Source organism: Corvus cornix, chromosome 3 (assembly GCF_000738735.6).
Source record: "Corvus cornix cornix isolate S_Up_H32 chromosome 3, ASM73873v5, whole genome shotgun sequence".
Classification (NCBI taxonomy): Eukaryota; Metazoa; Chordata; class Aves; order Passeriformes; family Corvidae; genus Corvus; species Corvus cornix.
The window spans coordinates 98,490,441-98,514,662 of record NC_047056.1 but is presented as its reverse complement, the minus strand read 5'-3'; the positions used below and the strand labels follow the sequence as shown (position 1 = coordinate 98,514,662).

General features: G+C 41.3%; 2 protein-coding genes across 2 annotated transcripts; one reads left to right on the top strand and one right to left on the bottom strand.

The window, feature by feature from the left end:
* Positions 1-505: 505 nt before the first annotated feature.
* RSAD2 (radical S-adenosyl methionine domain containing 2) lies at positions 506-8,813 on the bottom strand. Its single transcript, XM_010393342.4, is given in 7 exon segments — positions 506-3,785; positions 4,356-4,388; positions 6,051-6,200; positions 7,015-7,244; positions 7,716-7,877; positions 8,061-8,286; positions 8,289-8,813. Coding segments are annotated over 7 exon segments (1,491 nt in total). The 3' UTR covers positions 506-3,620.
* Positions 8,814-14,924: 6,111 nt separating this feature from the next.
* On the top strand, positions 14,925-23,430 carry CMPK2 (cytidine/uridine monophosphate kinase 2). Its single transcript, XM_039568611.1, has 5 exons — positions 14,925-15,674; positions 16,022-16,136; positions 16,951-17,152; positions 18,302-18,535; positions 21,422-23,430. The coding sequence occupies exons 1-5, from the start codon at positions 14,925-14,927 to the stop codon at positions 21,540-21,542; spliced, it is 1,422 nt and encodes a 473-aa protein (XP_039424545.1). The 3' UTR covers positions 21,543-23,430.
* Positions 23,431-24,222: the final 792 nt, after the last annotated feature.

The window sequence follows — 24,222 nt, the reverse complement described above, 5'->3', positions numbered from 1 at the left end:
GGGGCGTAAAAAGCTAAGCATCCTCTCACACACAGCCAAATACTGTGAAAAGCTCAATTCAGATTGTCTAGTACAAGAGTTTACACCGAGCCTGAAGATGGAAGATGAGCTTGAGAAGCTGCTTGTCTCCAGTCTTCTAAATAGACTGTCTTTTCTCTCTTATTTACCATAACAGAAGATAATCTTATTTTTGTCCCCGGATATTTATGGATAGCTGTGCCTTTCATATCAGCTGTCGTCTGAACAGCACAAGGTATTTGAACTGTCTTCTCTCAGCACAGCCCAGTCCACTCAGGCTTGTAACAAGTGCCTTTCATCACGAGGAGAATCACCACCATTGTTCTCCATTTCAGCCTAGATGCTGCCCTTGGCACCGTGCAAGCAGCTCCCCCCCCCCCTCCCCAAATACAGACTAAACGCATCCAGAATTACAGATCTCTTGTGAATGCAGCCACACACTCTGTGAGTATGGCTTATATTACAGGAAAAAAAAATACAGACAAACTTAGGAAAATAGAAACATTTATTGAAATGTGCAAGACACTCGTGAAATACTTAGCACTAATTATTTGACACTATTACTCCAAAATTCAGCATTTGTAACATTCAAATATATCAGCATCCTTCACACGGAAAAAGAGGGCATCCTAAAGTGCATCTTAAGTGACAATTTTACTCATTAGCCTAGGTATAGTCACAATTTTATCATTCTCTCAAACACTCATTGTCTACAAATTTTTTACTATACTAACTGTATGATGTTAGTAGAATGCAGCGTTAGTTCCTAATTCAGCTTGTTTAGCAAGTGCTTAGCTGCAATACTATGATATTACACACAAATATACAATTAAGCATATCTGTGTTTATAAGACTTAAATTTAATCCTGACTTTTCAGGATCACGGCATATCTGTAATCCCTAAACCTGGGAGTAACCCTGTTGAATTCAGTTTTATTTTTCTAGTCCCATACTGAAAGGTAGCCCCTACTACATAATGAAAGCCTAAAGTCCACTTTTGGTCCAATATGAACTGTGTTTATAATTTTTTTAAAATAAACTAGATTAATCAACTGTAGCCAAATTTTTGTTGTTTTACACAACAATAGATTTTGTGTATAAAAATGCCAATAGCTGTTCATTAACTTAAATAACTCTCAGTCAAACTGTGTAATGTCAGATTCTTCATTTCTGATTTACACAACTCGTATTTCCTTTGAAAAAGAGTATCACACAGAGCAGAAACTTTTTATTAATTATGTATGGTAGCAAGAGGTGATCTAAAATCCCTAATATTTTAAGAAGGTAAGAATGTAGAACCTTCTAACAAAAGCCATCTTAAATGTCTGTCCATTATTTACTGGATTTTGACATTTTTAGCTCCTTGTTTCTCCTGCAGCTTCCTCCATAGGCATAGAGGAAGCAAAAGAATAACCATTTACAGGGTAAAATGCAAAGCAAAGAATGTCAGGATTTCTGGATCTGAACAGGAGTTTGCATACCTCACATCTGAGTGCTGTGCTACAGCTGGCATTTTCTGCAGAAGCTGCAAGGTGGTAGATTTTTGGTACATTGATGCACTAAATCTTTGCCCATGCTGGGACTGAGCCAGCAGCAGAGGAAAATGCTTCTTTTCTATCAGTGTGGTGTAGGTACTGGGGAAGAGACTAGATTTAATATTTGGGCAGGGCAAGTCAAACCCCAGTTACATAAATTTGCACTGCCCATAGAGCCAGGCAGAATTCCAGCCAAGGTCAGTGAAACAGCTGCCAGAAGACTGTGGGGTTACTGTGTGTGGGCCACATTTTAAATGTCACTTTGTGTTAATACAAGAAAAAAAAAATACTCAAATGCCAGTGTCTAGGAAGTGTTGTGATTGCAAAATTCAAAATACAAAGGGACAAAAGAGCACCACTGAGTATACTTACAGTTAGGATAGTAAAAATAGAAACTGAAGGAATTATAAATGGAAACATTTTCACAGTGCATTCAGAGTAGCACTCTCCTTTACACAGAAGTAGCAGCTCCTATTTAAGCATTTTCCCCTTCAACTTTGAAGATCCATTAGGTGAATACAAAACATTTCTATCAAAAACCTCTTAAAAAATCAACTAACATTTCCAAAAAAAATGAAAGAAGGTGTCACTTTCTCTACGTGGTACATTTAATGCATGCTGGCTCCCAACTGCTGCAAATATTTAAATGTGTGAGACAGCCCAGACATTGAGTTCAGTGGACAGGACGAATGAGTAGTGCTGTCTCACTTCTGCTCTGTGCAGTGCTTATCCCCATGCCCTTCAGAGAGAGGGAGGATGGGACTAGTTAAATTTGAAAAACCTCAATTATAAAGCCATAACAATTGCCAGAAAACCAAGAATGAGGGCAGTATATTAGATTATTTTTCAGTTTTTGGGGATTTTTCTTATTTTTCTGTATTTTATATTGATGCTACCTGTTCTTAAAATCATAAGCAGCTCTCACAAAACCCAATTAGTTTCATTTAATGTCTGCAGCTTTGTAACCAGCAAGCTAATTAGTTACTGAGACAAGCAACTTTTAAAACAAGGTTGTTTGATATATGAACTTTGTTGTTTGTAATTCCATGGCTTAGCAAAAAAAAAAGCTAGTATGCAACAGAAGATGTATGTAGGTTGTTCTACATGGTATTAATTAGTTTGAGAAAGAATCTTCATCAGAACTGTATGCACACAGAGAGAATATAGTTAAAAATAATAAATCAATATTTACAAATGAAAGGAAAATGGAGCAATTAATTAATAAAATGAAAACAATGTTTCACTGTAAATATTTGTTAGAACCAAGGACATTGACAGTGTGAAATATGATGTTGTTTGTCATTAGGTAAAATGTACTTCTAGGTTTTAGGACGCACAAATACAATATTTTTTCATGACTAAAAATATGTTTTCACAGAAAATTACATCCCCCAACATTTTTGCAAATATCATGTGTATATAGAGGAGAGGGAGAAGATGATGTTACAGTTAAATCTTAAAGAATGAAAAGTGACATTTTTTTCACCTTGATTTCCTTTTAAATACATGGTTACTTAATGATTCCTAAATTCTTACCCTCTATTACCCCTGAAAAAGGCAGAGGGTGCTTCCAGAGGCCTGCCAGCTGGCCCTTGTGTGATCTACTGAGGAACTGCAATCCATCTTTCCCTGAGAAACAGGCAGAATGCATTCCCCTATAAGAATTTCGACTTCTCCATCATTACAGCTGTTTATAATGAATTAGAGATTGGGGTGTTTTTTGGTTTATTATCTGGCATGCACACTCATGTAGTGTTTTATAAACATTTCCTACATGACATTATGTTAACAGTTTGCATTTAAGTCCTTTGTGCAATGGACTAGAAAGTTTATTTCAGAGATCTGTTCATGTGAAAGCTCTGAAAGTACTTGGTCATGTTTAAGAAAATAATAAACAACATAACCTGCTTTTAAAAAACATGTAACATGTTCACATATAGAGTTATACTGAACATCAGTCTGTGTAAAATACCAAGTGTAGTTAAAAGCATTAGATACAAGTATACACTCACCTATAAATATACACCTATTTTTACAGAATGCACTGCCCTAACTCAGTATATTGAGTCACCAGTCCAGTTTCATGTCAGCTTTACTCCATACATACTTTCCCCCTCTTCTTAGGAACATCTTCTCATCAAATCCACTGAATTTTATAGCTGCTTCTACACCAACATCCAGGATAGATTTGGAAGGCTCTTTCCGTCCATTTCTACAGTTTAGAAAACGCATCTGGAACATCAATATACAAGATGATAAGATGTTGGAAAGTCAATTTCCACAAGCTTAATTTTTCTACAGACTTAAGCAAGTTGGACTGCAATTCCACAAAAGCCTTTGTAAGTGCATGAAGAGGTTCACTCTAGTCCTTAGAAGGCTCAAAAACGCATGGTTAAACATGTGACCTATCTTAGCAGGAACAAAACAATATCATAATTCATGAAGATTAAACGTTGGCTCTTCAGTTACGTGTAAACTAAGTAGGCACTTTGAAACTTAACTTTCAGGGCAAGTTCTGTATTTTTATATTACAGAAGAAAAAAAGCAAAGATGTCCTGCAAAAATAGACATCTACACTTTAACATTTGTGATGCAGTGATTATGCATGCAAGCTGATGGCAACTTCTCCTTAGGTCATACTATATTATAGTTCACAATATGTCTGATGGGAATAAATCACATCTGTTCCTTGTACTACATGGTAAAATTGTTTTATAGAATGCAGAGTAAATTTAACTGGTTATCACTGTTGTATACATACATATATTAGCATACAAATACCACGTATCAAAAAAGACTTACATATTCATCCAGAATGAGGTATGAATCCCTCATCTGTAATAGAACAAAAGGAAAAACTAAATTAATATACAAATCAAAATTCCATTATAGTGAAAAATGAGGGACAAAACAAACAACTATTCATTCAAAGTCTGATACAAATCTTTGAAACAGTTGCTGTATGACCACTGTTTCAGTGAGCTTGGATGAAATTTATAGAAATAAATTACAGAATTGCTAGAATAACTTTATGTATGAATAAATTAATAATTCTTGGAATATGACCTGTCCAGTTTCTAATTGAAATGTAGGTGTCCAACTGGATAAAGGTGTTTTAAATAATATCCAAGTTTTCTATTAACTTCTACACCAGAAGAACTTAAGAGTTTTGCATGCTGGAATGATTATGCCATTTTCCAAGCAAATGACATGACCATTTAAACTGGGGTATTTAATCATTACCCCACCAGACAAAGGTGTTCTCCCAGCTCAAAGGTAAAAAAGCTCTCAGGTCTGCACCAAGAAATAGGCCAACAGCTGAAATAAGACAGGTTTGCTTAGCTAAATGGGCATCTCCTAAGTAATCCTCCTTAAAATTCTCTGGGTAGCTGGAGCTTGCTGCTGTGTAGGACAGGAAATCTGATCAGTTTGGTGTCCCTCTTTCACACAGGTTTACCAGAAATCAGAAACAGTCTTCTGGAAGCAAACCTACCATGGGAAGCCTTTTTCGTAGGACTTCTTTTATGAAAAAATAAAAGTAGAAACAGTTCTGGGTTCTCATCTTTACCCCTTCTCTGATGAGTGCTCCCTCCCACCAAAAGCCTTGAACTGCACAGTCCCACTTTTATGTCTTACATAGCAAAGGCAACCCAGTCTGCTCACTTGAGCTCTCCATACATTAAGAAGTAAACTGTAAATGGAGTCTTAATCTGTGGAGAGGAAAAGGAACACAAGATGGAAGATTTAAGGCACTCCTGAACTTGATTCAACTTGCTATTTCCTCACTTAGCTCATAAACTTTCTGAACGATGAGTCTTCTTACTCTTCCCATCCCATGTTTAGGGTCTGTAGGCATTTACAAAATGGCCAGAGCTCCACCCTTAGGCACCAAAGTACTTTAGTGTGGCTAATGTAAGCTGGATGGCAGCTGATCAAGTTAACTGGTAGGCTCTGCAGGAGCACAAAGAGTCTTCTCCTGAATAAAGAGCCTAAGTGTGCAATCCAAAGGAGTTCAGACAGAAAATGTTAGAAATGTAAATTTATTGTGAGCGGGATTACCTAAAACCACTAAATATATTGCTGGCTGCCATGCTGTCTTACTTCATGTAGGTTGATGACACTGGCATAGTGTAACATCATAGTGAATTTCTGTCAGGAAACAATACTTAGAGTATAAATTGTGTTTATATTAACTTTGAACCTTTTCAGGATCTTGCGCCCAAGTCAGGAAGAGTACTCCCACTGGTGTCCACAGGACTGGAATCAAAGGGTTTTTACTGTTTTGCTAATAACTTTGTTGTCAATGAAAATCCTAAAAGAAAATTAAAACTCTTGGCTTCCACCATTACAAAACCAGTTGCTGATAAAGTTGTACTGCACCTCTTCTAAGCCACCTTTAATAGGAAAAATACTAATTGCCATGAAGGTTTCTTGTTCCTTTCAAATATTTTAACATTATTTAAAAACAAAGTTACAAAAGGACAGTTTAATTTTTACCTTCTGATTAGATTCAGGTACCAAACAGGAGACATCTTTGTGGCGATCCAGGAATCGATCAAAATCTTCATCACTAATAACAAATTTTTCTGCTTCTCTTAGAGCATCCTCACCACTGTTCTCTCCTTCGATAAGCAGGCACTGGAATACCTGAACACAGTAAACACCTGGTTAAGACTTTATGTTTTCGCTTGCCTTGAGGATAACAGTCTCAGTAGCAGTGTCTTTAATTTTTCTGTCAGTGGAGTCACACTGACACAATTTGTGATAACCGAATACTACACAAAGGGCATGGTGCAGATTTATTTTTTGTAAATTAACATTACAGAGTTTTAAATGTTATAAATGATGATTTTCCTTACCATCTGAGATTTCACTTACAGTGTGTTTTGGTGTTTGGTTTTTTTTTCTGAGTAATTCAGTGTGCATAAAAAATCACATGAAGCAAATATTGAGAAATTATTCCACAAGTTCTCCCATATTTATGTCACATAATCTCTACCCATTTTCAGAGTTATTTCTAGTAAAAAATCATGTGTGTACAGTAACCTCTAATGCTCTATAAGAGAAAATTAATATACACTTACATCTTGCTAACAATATATTGACTTTAATGTTCAGTAATTTTTCCTAATTTTCTCTACACCATAACATATTTTCACATGTTAAAGGCTTTCTGTATTAATTTTAATATAATAAAACAACCTAGATCTACACACACTGAAACAGTAATTTTCTGTACATAACAAAATCCAAAAAAGATTCTTGATCTACTGGGCTCCATTTAAGTGCAGAAAGAGAGAGAACCTATCTCAGCACTATGCAACATTGACAAGAAGGCTCCTAACACCAGCCTAAGCTGGAACTAAAGATAAGACTCGGGTAAAATAGAGGTTCAGACAACTCCAGGACTTCATTATTACTTTTCTTTGAAAGGAAATCTGTAGTAACACTACTTTCTTACCTTCCAGCGCACAGGGTTGAGTGCCTTGATCTGCTCATTCATATCTTCCTCAACATTAAATCTGTTGATGACTGAATTTATTTTAAAAGCAACAGCATACTCTCGGCACCACTGTCTCAGTTTATGCAGATTTTCTACATGGTTCTTCTTTCCTTGACGACGGCCAATTAAAATGTTGACATCCTCATCAAAACTATCACATGAAATTGCCAGAATATCTAAATATTCACCTGAAAACAAGTTTTAAAAATTGATTAATATCTAGTCCCTCAGCTAAAAGCTGTCAGGACTCTGCTCGCTTTCACTTCCTTATCATCTCTCATGAAACGCCATGTAAATACAGTTCTGTGGAGTCATCCCATCAACCACAAAAGCCACATCAACAGCAGCATCAAAACGTAGTTTGTGTGTGTGTGCGCGTGTGTGTGCGCGTGTGTGTGTGTGTGTCCCCAGCATTATGGAGACAGGCGGAACTATTGTTTTGTTACACCATTATACCAAAAATTTTTTGGTATAATGCCTATATTCACAACAGATAATCAACACTGTTTCACTGGTATTTACATTTGGTTTGCATTTACTATAAATGAACCACTAAGAAACCATCTCCCACTTGCTCCCAAGCCCATCTATGGGTGAGGCTGCCCCGTGGAGGCTCCCCAGCCCTGCCAGTGCAGCTGTGCCCACTGGTTCCTCCTTACCATACTTCTCGAACCACTGCTTTCTGATCAGGCTGCCATTGCTAACGATGCTGACACTTGGGAGCTCCAACTCCTGCTTGCAAAACTGGACCAGTTTGCCTACAAATTCGCCTCTGTCCTGAAGAAACGGTTCTCCTCCCGAGAAATTGATTTTCTCCATTCCTAGAGAAGGACCAAAGTAAGATGCTGTGAACTTCTGCTGCCCATCGCCTGCTCCTGCTCAACGCTATCAGTGTCCCACGGCAGAGGGACAGGGACATCCCCGGGATAACTTTTTCGATGGCACTTGGTCCTGCGGGGTCCTCCCTTCCCGGTTCCCTCCGGCCGCCCCTCCTCTGGACTCACCAGCCTCCTTGAGCATCGCCAGCCCTCGCTTGGCTTCCTCCAGGGGCAGCACGAAGGAGGTCTTGGCCGTATGGAAGCAGAAGCCGCACTTGTAGTTGCACTGCCGGGTGAAGTGGTAATTGACGCTGGTGGGTGTCGGGGCCGCATCCTCCCATTCCCGCTCCCGCTCCGGCCGGGGGGCCGAGTCCCGCCAGCCGGGCAGGGACAGCGACAGGGGCAGGGACAGGGAGCCAGGCTCCAGCACAGCGCGCCCAGGCGCCCCCGCAGCGCCGCCAGCACCGCCCGCCCGACGGACAGCAGCCGGCCCAGCACGGCCCAGTTGCATGGTTCGGCTCGGCTCGGACCCGATGGGATGCGCTGCCGTTCACTTGCACCCGCCTGGACACGATTCGACTGGACTTGGTTCGGCTGGTCTCGGCTCGGTTCAGTCCGACCCGGCTCGGCTCGGCTCGCAGGCTGCAGAGAGGTGCCCGGCGTTCCGCATTTAAATGCGCGGTGACCGCCTCCCCTCCGCGCCCGTCCCGCCCCGCCGTGCCGGACCGCGGGGAACCGCTCGGTTTCGTTTTCCGTTCTCGCAGAAACGAAACTTGGCACCGAGCCGCGATATTTTCCTTCTCCCTCCCCGCCCCACGTGTGACCCCCAGTGTCCCTACGCCCCAGAGCCGCTTCTCGTCCACGGCCACCGCGGAACCCGCCGACTGCCCGGGGCTGGGAGCAGGTTTGAGCACCTCTGGCTTTGAGCGGGTCTGGCATCCAGGACCCCTTTTGGTGTATGAGGTCCCAGTGACTTTGTCTCTTGTGGTTAAACTCATGAAGCATGGGGAAAACTGAGCTTGTATAACTGCACTGCACCCTTGTCAGGCAGTCAGGAGCTTCTGTAAGTTTAAACAATTTTGCATGGAAGACCAATCCAAGTTAGGAAGCCTGATGACTTCAAATACATGAAAAGAAAATAATTGCAGATTCTGTAATTCTTGGTCTCCAATAAAGCACCTCGAACAAAGCTACTGCACCAAGTTGAGCATATGGTTAGCCTTAACAACAGGAACAGTTGGCAGCCTGAGGTGAGACATTGGTGGCTGCCCACTCATGGTAACACCAGAAAAGACCAGGACCAAACTGCCAGTTTCCATATTCCTGAATTCCTTGGTAGCACAACAGGTATTGCTGGAGAAGGAGCCCCTCCATCATAACACCAGTTGCTGTCTTCAGTCCTCCAGTGCGTCCAGATGCACCAACAGGTTTGTCATGAATTTTCAGCCTCACTCTGTCTTCAGCCAGCCTGTCCTCACTCTTGTGTGAGCTTTTTAATGTTGCCGCTGCTGCCAAGGTGTTAAGATTTGAGTGGCACTCAAATCTTAACACCTTCCAACTGCGTGTTGTCAATGGCCTAAAATGGAGCTTGCCTCATTTTCATTGGCCAGTCAGAACTGCTGATGTAGCCAAGCAGTCTTTTCCTCACGTTGCCTTCTTTTTATCTCCTTTTTCTTTCCCCTTTGAAAAAAGGGGTGGAACTATTCTTCATCCTGTTTGCAAATTTTCATGGAAAACAAAACCTGATTGTGAATAAGAAATGTTAATTATGCCTGTCATTGGCTATCTTCAAATTCCTTTCATCCTTCCCTCACTTTCCTGGAGATGATCTACTGGCTGAATAATGTCTGGATCAGCAAAAACCAGTCTGAACAGTTTTTACTGTTTGAACAGTTTTTATTGTCATCTCTATCAGCTGTTTCTTGCTGGAGCAGGTTCATGCCAGTAGGGAAGGATGAGAGACTTCTTGCTGTGTCTGGCTCCAGTAGTGCCACCTCACAAAGTTATTGCTGCAGCATGATGGGAAACATCTCCCTTCTGAGGCTTTCCAAAATGGTCTCAGAGGTTGTCAGCAGAGATTACTCCAGCAGGAGTTAACCATGTGCCCTTCCAGTTCCTTGAGGTTTATGTAAGACACAAGCTTAAGGATAAAAGCAGGATATTCTAATAAATAAAGAGTTTGTTGATCACAAACTCGAAAATATAATTGGAAAGGGAGGTGGACAAGACAATGCAAATTTAAACTGAAATCTGACATTGAAGTTGTGAATTGGTAGGGTCAATGTTTCAAATAATTTGGAGAAGTCTGACATACCCTGTTTCCTCCTCACTCCATACATCCCTTCTGTTGCATGGTAAGAATCCTATTCCATTTCTTATCTTCTCTGTTCCCAGTTCAAATTCCTTTCTTTCCCCATTCATGTCTCTTGTTCATGTCAAGTTGAGCCAATGCAGGTGTAGAAACTACAACCTTTTTCTCTTCTTTGAGGTGGAAACCTTATTACTAGCCCTGAGCTTGTTGCCTAGTACCTCAGCTGGCTAGAAAAATTAAGTTCAAAATACTTAATCTCCAAAGTCAGTAAAGAATCCTTGATGGTTATCAATTTCTCTCAACACAAGACTTACATCCAATACCCAAACACTCCAAAAACATGTCATAAAAATATTGCTCAATGAATCAGAAAACTAAAACATTAGCATGTTTGGACTGTTTTTTCTTTGAAATCACAGATCTCTGTTTCAAGGAACAAAACATGCAGGGAACTTTGCACCCAAGCGTACCCAAAACTTTGTAATTCTATCAGTGCTTTCTTAGAAAATGGAAATTAAAGTTATTTTTATTTTTTGCCTCAACTAATTATGTTTTCAGATGACACTCTCTGCATTACTAAAGAGCCTCACAAAGTAAACCCAGACCAGGATGTGCCCCCTGCATATGTACAAGTCCCAGCAGCATCAAGAAAGACATTCACATTTGACATCCCAAACTGTCTTAGCTCACAGGCTCTATGGTGAGACCTACAAGAAAACACAAGTGTGCATTTTTATGCACAGGCTTTGAATCTACACGAAATATTGCAAGCAAGAACTGTAATGAATTTTTCTGTCCCGATGCCTTCTGGAAGAGTCTCAGAAAAGCATAAATGTTCTTTGAAAATTGTAGGAAGTATGATTCCTTCCTCTAGCTTCCTATAGAAATCATCTTACAGTGGCCTGATGGAGTCCCAGTAGTAAAAATGTTTCAGTTCTCCAAATCTGCATCTAAAAACCCTTTAAAGATTAATAGAATTTTCCAAAAATGATTGAATAATGTTATTAATGGTGCACTAGATAATAAATAAGTACACAACTAGCATGGAAGAATCCAAATGGATAAACATACATAATACTCTTGTGCTTAGTTGCTAGGAAAGCAAAACTTTTAAAACAACTATCTAATATTTATCTAATTAATGTAATTTTATATTTTAAATAAATATATTGCTTTTTCCTGTGTGGCTGTTTGGCAGTTTCAGTCAAACAGTTTCTTACTAGGGAAACCAAAGTACTGATACAAACCAGTAATATAAAAAAGGTTAAAGGAGGAGTCATATCACGTCACCTGGGAGGACTAGAAATGGTTCAAGGACAACCAGGCAAGTCATTCAATGGCAGATGTAATTTTTAGCATTTGATAAATGTATTACTTCTTGCTCTAGTCTCAGCTGGAAATTATTTCTTTCTCATTGCATCTGCAGCACTATAAATGGGATTCTGTCAAGGACCTTGTACTTAGAGTGACTCATCTCTCCTTTGGATGCAGAAATCCGATGGGAAATTACCAAACAGAAAGCTAAAACTCACATGCAATTAAGTTATGAAAGACATATGAAACACACAATATAAATATAGATACAGATTAGGCACATTTGAAAGAAGTCCACCACGGGCCCTTAGTAGTGTACATGTGATTTCCCATTCAGAAAGAATTTTAAAAGATGGTTTCTATGATCTAGAACAAGATTAGAGAATTGTGGAATGATAGAATACCAGGTTGGGAGGGACTGAAAGGATCTGATGATCCTTTCTTGACAAAAGTATGTTGCAAGAAGGATCCTTCTGTGTCCTTTCCACAGCCTTCCCCAAACATCTGGCAGTGGCCACTGTCATGGGCAGAAGAGGAATCTCTCCTGGCCTGACACTATACTGACATCGGTGTTCTTATGGTCTTATCTCCAAACCTTTTTCTTTACTGGAGGGCCCTTTAGTGATATTCTTGAAAGTTTATTCTCCATTAAAAGTGCAGTTTTATTTGCATGTATTCCATGTATCTATAAATTTTATGTGCCTTCAACTTAAGTTTTTCCTGCCTGTGTGTGACACAGCTGTTTACAGGACTGTACACTTAGATATATTTTTAAGTTACAGGCTAATCAATTTTCAGTTGGTTTTTTTTTTCTCTTTTTCTACCTTGTGTGGATCAGAATTTTTTGAATATTCATATGGCCTTTTGTTGTCTCTGTATCTCTTCCCTATAGCTCTGCGTAAGCACAGTGGACACTCAAAAATGTGAAAATGCTCCTGAGCAGTGTTTTGTACGTAATTAGCATATTTGTTCTTCAACACTGCTTCATATTATACAGAGGACAAAACTATAAAGGTCCTTGTAAAGAGGCTGAAAAATGCTTACTATAAGTTACTTTCAAAACTGAGTCATACTCCCCCACTGATTTTAAATACAACAAAACATCTTGGGCATAAAAGACAACTCTTTTTTCCTATATTTTTACTTGATTCCTGAAAGACAGTACTTTTAAGTAATTAGGCAGGAGAACAGGCATCACATGCCTATTATGAATGATCTCCTAAGCCTATTATAAATGAAGGAATCACCACCAGCTTCGCTCAGGAATGGTTGTAACAAGGTTATATCAAGGCAGTGAGACGGGAATAGGGAAAACGAAAGTAAGCGCTTTCCATTTGTTCAGAGAGTGGAAAGGCTACACTAGCAAAAGCAAACAAACAATAAAAACCAATCAACAACAAAAACCAACCAGAAGAGAAAGAAGCCAAGAGGTCAGTGAGGGAAATGAGGTCAATGAGGGAAATGACCAGCTTTACAAGTGAAATGAAATGAAACTTGGCTTCAAGTCAGCTGGACCTCAAGCAAACAAATGACTAGAAAAGTGGCAGATAAGTTTCAGTATGGATAAAGGTGAGGCAGTGCAGATCTGAAAGAATCATTGAAACCTTGTGTACCTGATGCTGAACTCAGCAGTGGCACTTGTGCTGATGACGGAGATCTTAATCACTATTGCTACTCCCCTGAAATCAATGGCTCTGTGGGAGGCAGCAGAGAAAAAAGTCAACTTAAAGCTTAGTATCACTCAGAAACAAGGTAGATTGCACTACTCTGCCAGTCTGTGAAACTTTGGTAAGTGTAACCAAATTCCAACTAGTGGTCCAGTTCAGGTCTCCACATCTTGGCAGGACCTTATGGAGTTAAACAAGTTATCCTTGTTTCTAAATGATCAAGGAGATGAAGCAGCTGCCTTGCAAGGGATGGAGGCTGTCATTTCTGGCATGAAAAGCTGAAGGGGAAATCTGAGTGACGTTTTAAAAAATCCTGTAGGTAATAAATAAACTGAATGTTGAACTGTTATTCACCAAAATCAGTAATATTGTTAGAAGGGTCACTTGCTGAAGTAAGTAGGATGTGAGTTTAAAACTTATAAAAGAAAAGTTTTTATGCAACAGTTGCATTTCTGCAATTGGAGACCACAGGGGTTTGTGGAGGTAGATTCCATCACAGAGTCAAAAAGACATTTAGGTAACTCCATAAGCAAGGGTCTACAACAGGTGCTGAAAGGGAAAGATGAAGATGTACTGTTTAACCTTCCTAATTTGGTGAATGTGGATGCTGGAGGAGCACAGGGACTAGGAGAAGGGACCACAGATAAGCCAGGCATATGTACAGCATGTCATTCTGACAGACAAAATATTGGCTGAGAAGAGCCCCTACTCTTCATCAGTGCATATTATTATGGTCTTAAAACTATCTATTGGCTTCCTGTATAATGAACTGTGTTTTACCCTGTGTCTTCTGGTATCCATACCCAATGCCATAGCCATATGTTTGAGTGATGTGGAATGGTGCTGGAGTTCTCAGGTATGAAACAGCCTTAAAAAAACCCAAATGAATTTTGATACATGATGCTGAGACTGTATTGCAGAGCTTCCAAGGCTACATTTCCAGTTCCACCCAGCCTTTCACCAGCTTCTTCGGGATGGGCAGTTTCCAACTAGTACAGATGATTTGCAACTGTTACTGCCTATGAGCTGCTCCCTGCTCCTTGCAGTTACAGCAAAAGGTATTTGTGCATGTCTTTGAAATGACCAGAGGAAGACAAGTTTCCAAGGAATTTCTTGTAGAGTATAATAGATTGTAGAGTATATTTGTTCAGAAAATGCATCAGAAGTTTAACTTTAGATATCTCTAAGTGGCAGTTTTTCAACTATTGAAAAAGAGGAAAAGTTTTCTACAGAGATGCAGGTTGTCCAGCATTTTAAGCTACATCTTCTGAAAACTCAAAAACTACATTTTGGGCAGTGTTACTCATAACAGCTGTCATGAGACTCAGTGCTATTGCTGTTTTCAGTGCTTCTGGTTCCTGCCTCTGAGCTGATGAAAGCTGAAATTGGCCACTGCAAAGTTATGAAAACAGGCTTGTTAATGTCCGGTTTGCTCCCAAAATTGTGTCTGTTGGTCTTGTTATCAAGGCACTGAGTGGCCAAATAATGGGGTCAAGTTACTGATATGCCTGACAGCCCAGTGGTGCTTGGGCACTGCTACTCAACAAAACACTTTAGTTTATTTACAGCTTATTTGCAATTTTGGGCCAGTCTCAAGCAGCGGAGCATATTTGCACTTCTGGGGTTTTTTTGTTTCTCTTTTTTTCTTTTTCTTTTTTTTAATTTTTTTTTTCTTTTTTTAGGAGATAGCCAGGATTCAGCCACGAGAGCCCGTGGGAATATGACCCTTTCTTGCTGGCGGGCGGGACCTTACATCCCATGATTGCTGGCGCCCATCCGCGCACAGAGGCATTCCCCGCGGGACCGAGTCCGTTCATCCCGGTGCCACTCACGCAGGGCGGGGAAGGCAGAAGGGCGTTCCGAGGAGCTGCCCCTTGCTCCGGGCTGGTCCCCGAAGACCGGCGCTTTCCCGGACGGCCGGGCCAGTTTCGTTTCCCGCTGGCTCCTCCTCCGCCTCCGCCCGCCTTTCTCCGCCCTGCTCCCGGCTCCCGGCTCCCTGCTCCCAGCTCCCGGTTCCCTGCCCCGGGCTCCGGGCTCCCGGCTCCCTGCTCCCGGCTCCCGGTTCCCGGCTCCCGGTTCCCTGCCCCGGGCTCCCGGCTCCCGGCTCTCTGCTCCCGGCTCCCTGCTCCCGGCTCCCGGCTCCCGGCTCCCGGTTCCCTGCCCCCTGCCCCGGGCTCCCGGCTCCCGGCTCTCTGCTCCCTGCTCCCGGCTCCCGGCTCCCTGCTCCCGGCTCCCGGCTCCCGGTTCCCTGCCCCCTGCCCCGGGCTCCCGGCTCCCGGCTCTCTGCTCCCGGCTCCCGGCTCCCGGCTCTCTGCTCCCGGCTCCCGGCTCCCTGCTCCCGGCTCCCGGCTCTCTGCTCCCGGCTCCCGGCTCCCGGCTCCCTGCTCCCGGCTCCCGGCTCCGGGCCCGGAGATGCTGCGGCGCTGCGCCCCGGGGTCACCGGGCCCCCGGCCCGTGGTCCGCGCTCTGCCGCCCTCCGCCAGCGCCCTCCGCCAGCGCCTGCGCCAGGTCAGCACCGCGGCCGCGGGGCCGACGTTCGGCTCTTCAGCGCCGTGCGACGGGCGGGTGCCAAGGGGACGAGGGGTAATCGTTTCAAACGAAGGGAGGGCAGATTCTGAGCAGATGTAAGGAAGAAGTTTTTAACGGTGAGGGTGGCGAAACACTGGCGCAGGTTGCCCAGAGAGGTGATGGATGTCCCATCTCTTGAAACATTCCAGGTCAGATTGGACAGGGCTCTGAGAGACCTGATCTAGTTTAGGATGTCCCAGTGCACTGCGTGGGGGGTTGGACTGGATGGTCTTTAAAGGTCCCTTCCGACCCAGGACATTCTATGATTCCATGATCTCTCCTTGCAGTGTGCGGGACGGATCCCAGAGGCTGAAGCAGTACTCGACCTGCTGGAGAAATGTCCGGAGCACCAAAAAAAAGGAGGTTTTCCCGTCATAGTTTTTGAGGGGCTGGATGCCACAGGTAAGAGCAATGTATGGTTGAAGAACTACAGATGAGAAATTGTTGAAAAGAGCAACTGCTATGGTTTTTGTTCAGGAATAAGGCTTAAAAATAAAATAATAATAAAAAAAACAGCCTGGATTCCTGTGACAGAAAAGGAGTTAGTAATTATAAATGCCAATCTCTCTTCCTTACTTGTAAAAGATTAGTGTATGTTAATTTACATTCAGTGGTTTGATTCCTTACCTATGTAAATGAAAGACTACAGAGTGGAGTACTGAAAGTTAAATTTCTTGTGCAGATGATGAAACATACTTTTACTGGAGAGTTTTCAAATAAATGAACTAAAATAGTGGTAGTCTGGGAAACTGACAGCAGTTTGTCTCAGGGAGAAATATTACTTGCCTCTGAATAGCTTTGCTTTCTGACTTGTCAGTTAAAGAGAATTGAAAATCTCCATAAAAAGAAAGAACTGGATGACCAGCATGACAACATTAACATAAATTGCAACCTAGAAAAATATTATAAATGAATATATAGGGTAATTGCCATGACTATACAGAGAAATTGCCGTGCAGTTAATGCATTTAAGGGAGTGAAGGCTAAGAGTTGGTGAAAGGAAGTACTGGAAGGCCCAGAGAGCAGGAAGGGGAGGAATTCCTGCAACCAGACTCAGAATCAGTTTCCGCTGGAAACCTTATGACAAGATACTCAGGTTACATATTCAGATGTCAGAACCTGTGCTCCACATGAACAGACAGGAGCATTTTTCAGTTTTTAAAACTCAGTTGTATCTGGTAAATAATATAACAAATCTTTCCTTCTGTAAATGTAGGCAAAACCACGGTGACCCAGGCTGTTAAGGACACCCTGAATGGTGTTCTGCTGCGGTCCCCACCAGCCTGCATCAGCCAGTGGAGGACGGTATTTGATGATGAGCCAACACTCGTTAAAAGAGCATTTTATGCTGCGGGCAACTACATTCTGGCTTCAGAGATAGCAAAAGCATCCACTCAGGCACCTGTGATCGTAGACAGGTTTGTGTACTTAAGAAGCCCTCTTATATCAGTGCCATCACACAGTTGTTCAGTGTTACAAGCAGTCAGTGATTGTGTTTCTTCAGGGGTTTTGTTTTGGGTTTTTTTGTAGCTTGTATTGGGGTTTTTTGGAAGCACTCTGCAGAGAGTCAGATAAACATTATGTCTTCTAAAGAGTAACACTTATGATAACATAAAAATAGGGAACTTCCTAAAGCTAGTCCTAACTAGCTTTAGGACACAAGAAAGTTCTTACATCTTCAGTTAGGAATAGTGGAGGCACAGATTGTGCATCCTGAGCTAAAACTGTTTTGTGACAAACCAGAGGAAACTGTGGGCTGCTGGTCATGGCTGTCTCTAAGACGTGTCTGAGATATGGGTGGATTGGAATGACTGAGTTTTAGGTAGACTCACTCTTTGTGAATGTAAAGCCAGAAATATGCTTCCCACTTTTTTGGGTTTGTTTGCGTTATTTCTGGTTTTCACTAACTGTGTAGGCAGCTTACAATATTACTTTTAATAAAAAGTCTAGATGCACTTTGAACCCTCTGGCTTATTTCAGTAGGTGTACTGTAACCTCCTGCTGCAATACACACACACACACACACACAGAGTTGTTTGCATGTGAGTGCTATTTTCAACCAGCCTCAAATCCACTGAAATCTATCAAACACAGTGCCTTGTAGTGGTGAAATGTTAAAGAAAGTGAAATTAGTAGCATTAGTAATGTCTGTGTTCATTCACATGTTTGTGAAGACTGCATGTTCTCTACCAAATCTGTTTCTTGAAGTAGGATAGGAACCACAAAAAAGGGGACTCAGAGTAAAGTATTTTGAGATATAGTGAATCTCTTCTTTGACCTGTCTCAATATATGAGGAGACTTTCTTTTGACAGGAGTATCTGGAACAGTCTTTGCATAATGTTTTAATTAACAGTTCACATTAGCTCTGAATAGTGCACCGAGCAATATCATTGTTAAGAAATAATGGAGAGCACAGAACTGTTACTTGGTTTTCTCTTCAAAGCCATGGTGTCACCTATCTCATTGTTAATGACTTGTTGTTATAGTGGCAACTGTCTCCTACATTACTGAAGAATTAGTGTCCTCTTTAAAATTTCTCTCCCTCCATTTGGAGTTTTCCTGACAGATATTGGCACAGCACAGCTGCCTACACAATTGCTACTGAAACAAGTGGAGAAGTCCAGGATCTTCCACCAGTTCAAGATGAAGTGTATCAGTGGCCTGAAGATCTGCTTAAACCTGATCTTGTTCTTCTCCTGACTGTTGACCCTGACGAACGAGTCCGGAGACTTCAGCATCGGGGGCTGCAGAAAACAAAGGAGGAAGCTGAGTTGGAAGCTAACAATTTGTTTCGCCAAAGGTACCCTTTAATGGGGAATACGAGGCTGGAGGCAATCTTGGCTCCTGTAGGACCAATAACAAACGTGCCTCTCACATTATTGGGATAAGAATTTCCTTTGTATAAGCTTTTGGTTTGGGTTTTTTTTTGGAAAGGATTCATGGCTGACAGGGAGAGTAAATTCTGTCACGTCTAATTGAAACTGTTTGAAAGATGCAGATGTAGAATTTAATTGTCCTGTAAAGAAGCTTTGAGTTCAAATACTTCTATTTTGCTTTGCTGCTTTTATTTGAGCACCTTTCTTAGTGAGGTCATGAAGGAGAGAGACCTAAAAGTTCCAGGACTGGGAGGCAAGAAGTTGAAACACACAGCTTCCCCAGGAAATTCTGGAATTGAGCTCCAGATTAAGAGAATAAAATTTAAATGTCCTCTTGTAGATTTCCTTAGTTATGCAAAGTGTCTCAGGTACCAGTATAGTCAATACATTCAGTGGAGCCTTCAAAGTGATTCACCTCACCACTCATTTGGAGCTCAGTGATCTAAACTTCAGTATCTAAAGCCTTTTGATATGAGCGTGACAGATGTGATGCAGAACCTGTGGAGACTTTCTGGGCTAGGAACTGGAAGCTAAATGAGATAGTCCAGAGCATCTCAAGCAGTACTAGGTGCATTAACTTAAGCAACTGAATGTCACCCTAGGTATCCTACTTTAGAGGGTGCTGAATTTCTGTCTAGGCTCTGCCAATGTATTGATTAGATCGTCTTTGTTTAAGGTGGAAACATAAATACCCAGTGTTTGTGTAGATACCTCAGCAGAGACACCTGAATATTGGTTTCCATATCTACAAGCAAGGCTGAAATCTACCTCTAGGGTTTTAAATTTCTGGTGATGATATACCTTAAAAATAGTCGCTGGCAACAGCCAACATGGCTTTACAAAGGGGAGATTTTGCCTGACAAATTCAACATTGGTGGATAGGGCAGAGCAACTGACAAAGCCTACCTGGACTTCTGCAAAGTGTTTGGCAATGTCCCACATGACATCCTCATCTTCAAATTGGAGAGACGTGGATTTGATTGATGGATGAAGAACTTCAGTGGATGAAGAACTGGCTGGATGGCAGCACACAAAGAGTTGTGGTCAATGGCTTATTGTCCACATGGGAAACAGCGACAAGTGGTGTCCCCTGGGGTCGCTATTGGGGCTGATACTATTCAGCATCTTTTTGGTGACATGGACAGTGGAAGCAAGTGCACCCTCAGCAGATTTGCTGACAGCACCAAGCTGTGTGGTGCAGTGGACATGCTGGAGGGAAGGGATGCCATCCAGAGGAACCTGGACAGGCTTGAGAGGTGGACCTGTGCAAACCTCATGAAGTTCAACAAAGGGAAGGACAGTGTCCTACATCTGGGTCGTGGCAATCCCAAGCACATCTACAGGTTGGACGGAGAAGTGATTGAGAGCACCCTGCAGAGAAAGATTTGGGGGTTGATGCACCATCAAAAGCCAGCAGGTTGAAGGAGGGGATTCTCCTCCTATACATTGCTCCTGTGAGGCCCCACCTGGAGTGCTGAGTCCAGTTTTGGTGTCCCCAACATAGGAAGGACATGGAACTGTTGGAGCAAGTTCAGAGGAGGGTCACAAAGTTGATAAGAGAACTGGAGCACCTCCTCTATGAAGACTGAGAAAGTTGGGACTGTTTAGCCTGGAGAAGAGAAGGTTGAGTGGACACCCCATAGCAATCTTCCAGTATCTGAAGGGGCCTACAGGGAAGCCAGAGAGGGACTCTTCACCCGGAACTGTAGAGATAGAACAAGGAGTAATTGATACAGATGGAAAGAGGGCAAATTTAAGTTAGCTATTAGGAAGAAATTTTTAACTGTGAGGGTTGTGAGATACTGAAACAGGTTGCCCAGAGATGCTGTGGATGTCCCAACTCTAGCAGTGTTTATAGTCAGGTTGCATAAGGCCTTGAGCAACCTGGTCTGGTGGGAGGTGTCCCTGCCCATGGTAGGGGGGTTGGGACTAGATGGTCTTTAGAGTCAATTCCATAGAAACATTCTATGATTCTATGATTCTGTGATTGCCTAATTTTGACAGAAACTCTGTGGACACAGAGCTCATATAGAGGGACCTGCAGAGGGATGAGTTAGCTAGGGGACACACTGACATTTAAGAAGCTTTTATGTTTTAATTCTGTTACTTATTCTTGTCAGAAAGCCCTTAGTTATTTCCACCTGTTAATTATGTCAATCTAAATATGAGAACATCCAAAATCTTCATTGATTTGTCTTGTGACTTCCATCCTGAATGGCATTATGGGAACATAGAAAATAATATTCACATCCTCATTCACACCCTCAAAGGCTAAATGTGAGAGAGCTCTGCATTACGCTTATAGCCTAAGTGAGGAGGTTTTCATCCTGTATTTCATCCTTTTATTTATCCAGTTAGTTGATCAGAGGAAGAGGTTGAATGATATGTCAACTCTGTAATCCAGTGAGTCAAAGCTGAGATCAGTCAATGAGCACACCTACACAATGCAATGCCAAATAGTTCAGAGATACCTTAGCAGAAACTGAAAAAATTAATTCAGGTGCTAGGAGCAGACTGTCCACTCTACTGCTATACCAGACTGTATACAGTGATAAGCCTTTATGCCATGCCATGTTAAAGTGGCTGGAGCTTTGGGAATCAATTTCAAGGAAACTATATGCTTTGAGATTTACATTGTAATAGTTACTAATGGTTTATTGCTCTTTGCAGTAGATTTCATTCTTAGCTTCATATTAGATTTTCTATCCTCTGTCTCTGCAGTGCAAGCACTGTCTTCTGAGACTGATGACTAATGCCATTTCATATGCCTGCCTTTTGAAGTTTAATTTCTCTTGTTTTGTTTTAAATAGAGTTGAAGAGTCATACAGAAGGATGGTGAATCCTGCATGCCAAGAGGTTGATGCCAGCCCCTCCAAAGAAGAGGTTCTCAAGACAGTGCTACAACTAATTAAGAAACACTGTGTTTTTTGAAAGCAACTTTTGTGTAGTAGCACTTAAAAGATACTTTTTATTGCCCCACTGGTTTTGGTACCTGGAAATGCACAGTGATGCATTTTGCCTCACAGAAATACTGAATACTATTTTATTCTTTCACCAGTAATCTGTGCAGGTTATCTGTTTTGTGGTTGCTACTGTACTTTTCTGTATAAGGCAAAATGCTACTCACATCATTCAGCATTGTTAGTAAAGAAACAAACATACTACTGTCATGTACGAAGTACCTCAGAGTGCTCTCTGACACCAGGACATTTTGAGATGCTATCATGATGCATCTTCATCACCAGGAGAACCTGTTCCTGAATCTATTGTGTACCAAAATTTGCTGGACTGCATCAGGAGCATTAGATGCCCAAGGAGATGCTGAAATATCATCAGCACTAAAACAATAAAATGACATTTCATTGTAATTCAATGTCATAACATTTAGGAACGGAAAATCCAGTGGCCCAGTGCTGTTTTTTTGGAATAGAGGATGAGCAGCTGTTGCTGTGATGGGCATCTTGGAAAAAAACATGTTGTAAATGAGTGCCAGTAAACACCAAGGGCTCTAAGTAATAAAGTCCAAGCTTGTTTATATATGCAACTGAAATATCAATTATTTTCAGAGGGAAACCAGACAATGCCAGCAAATGAGAAACAGAGACCTGAGGGGAACCTGAATTAAAAACTTATAAATGATCACTAAAATATTTTTTACAAAAATTTTTCTCTGTCCTATTAATATTTTTAATGTGAACTAGTGTTCTTTTGAGAGAATGAGAAATGAAAAACTGCAGAAATTCTGAGCAATGGCAATGATTGTACCTTTTCACTTTTCTTTCTTGAGTGGGTGTTTGCACAGGTTGAATGTGGAAGCAGGCTACATCAAGACTTCAGGTCTGCAAAGGCTTATTTTTTACATACATTAGTTTCACTATTAACTCCCAAGTATAAAGCTAAACTTATGGATAAGACTTTGTGAGGTCAGAAATTAAGCTGCAGTTTCAGAAAAAAAAACCAAACTAAAATGTAAATTTGACTTAAAGCACTTTTATTTACTTTCCTGTTTTAAGCAAGTGCAATTATCAATGAATCTATCTTCTAAATAAAAATATACTCAGTACTGTAATTCCTATATCCAGTCTGTATATACACGGTGATAGAAAGAAAAACTTCTAAAATACATTTTATTCATACACTGTTTAATGGTTTTGAGTATGTTATTAATATATTATATAATTTATACATTCTATAAATTTATAAATCCTAGAAATAGATGCTGTTGTGTTTTGTATATTATTTGTATTTCAGCAGCCTTTGGATTTGCCACACATGCAGACTGAAAATGCACACTTGTAGATGCTCCAATTATTTTAGAAATTATAAAGCATTCATGTATTCAGTCCTGGATAGAGGAAATTCTCATCCAGAAGACACCACTGCATAGGAATGATCAGGGTGCAAATATGTGCCTGTCCTAAACATTGTGTAGGTAAAAGATAACCGGGCCTGAGAAACTCCACTGGCCTTTTCTCCTTACGCAAATGTTGTAATGTATTTGAACCCTGTTAGTGTGCCCCAGCCAAACCATCTTCAGTTATTCTTGTCAGAGCCCTCAGGAATTCATCGAGGTTACTGAAATACAAACTGCACTAAACTGGGAAAGAAGAAGCTGAGAAGCAGAATACCAAGACAGCAAGAAATAGAGAAGGACTGTGCCGCACTGGACTAGAACCAGTGACATTTTCTGAAAAGTGCGTGCAGAGCGTGTGGACAAGGTAGCGGGACCAATCAAGTAGTGTGTGAGCACGTGTACAGTGGTTGCAAAATGCATAAGTAGAGTGTAATGTAAACAATAAATGGCTTCTGTGAAATCATATTGATTCGTTGTTCAGCAGTCCTGAGTCCCGCACGCAAACTTGCACATGAAGCCAGACTTTCTGGGTTTTGATGCTGAGTTCTTACAAGTGTAGCTTTGTATTCGAAATGGTGCTGATAATATATATACCTGCATAAATTGACATCAGACATTGTTAATTACACACGTGCAGAATATATTCATAGTCTAAGTTTTTCTATAACCCAAAGCTACTGATGCAGACTAGGAGAACAACAGAGAACGGTAGACAAAACCAACATTCCCTTTCTCACATCTTTGTTAGAATTAAAGGTCTGCAAGAAGCTGTGTGCCATGTGCAGGATATTAATGTGCGGAATCACTCCCATGCTTCCCATTTCTGTGGCATTTCTGCCAGATTTTTGTCTACAGTGTCTAAAAGGACTGCACTTTTACATTCAGAACAAATCACAGAATCACAGAAAGTCTTAGGTTAGAAGGGACCTTAAGGATCATCTAGTTCCAAACCCCCTGCTGTGGGCTGGGATACCATCCACTAGATCAGGTTTCTCAGGGGCCCATTCAATCTGGACTTGAACACTTCCAGGGATCAGGCACCCACAACTTCTCTAGGCAACCTGTTCCAGTGCCTCAACACCCTCACAGTAAAGAATTTCTTCTTAATATCTAATCTAAATCTCCCCTTTTTTAGTTTAAAACTATTTCCCCTTGTCCTGTCACTATCTTCCCTCTTCTTTACAAGACTCTTTTAGGTATTGGAAAGCTGCTTTAAAGTCTCCCCAAAGCATTCACTTCTCCAGTCTGAACAGCCCC

Excerpts from the sequence above, each read along its gene's own strand:
- CMPK2 (XM_039568611.1), top strand. The coding sequence starts at position 14,925 with ATGATTGCTGGCGCCCATCCGCGCACAGAGGCATTCCCCGCGGGACCG. Across the intron at positions 16,137-16,950 it reads TGAGGGGCTGGATGCCACAG|GCAAAACCACGGTGACCCAG; the intron begins GTAAGAGCAATG and ends CTGTAAATGTAG. Across the intron at positions 17,153-18,301 it reads GCACCTGTGATCGTAGACAG|ATATTGGCACAGCACAGCTG; the intron begins GTTTGTGTACTT and ends TTTTCCTGACAG.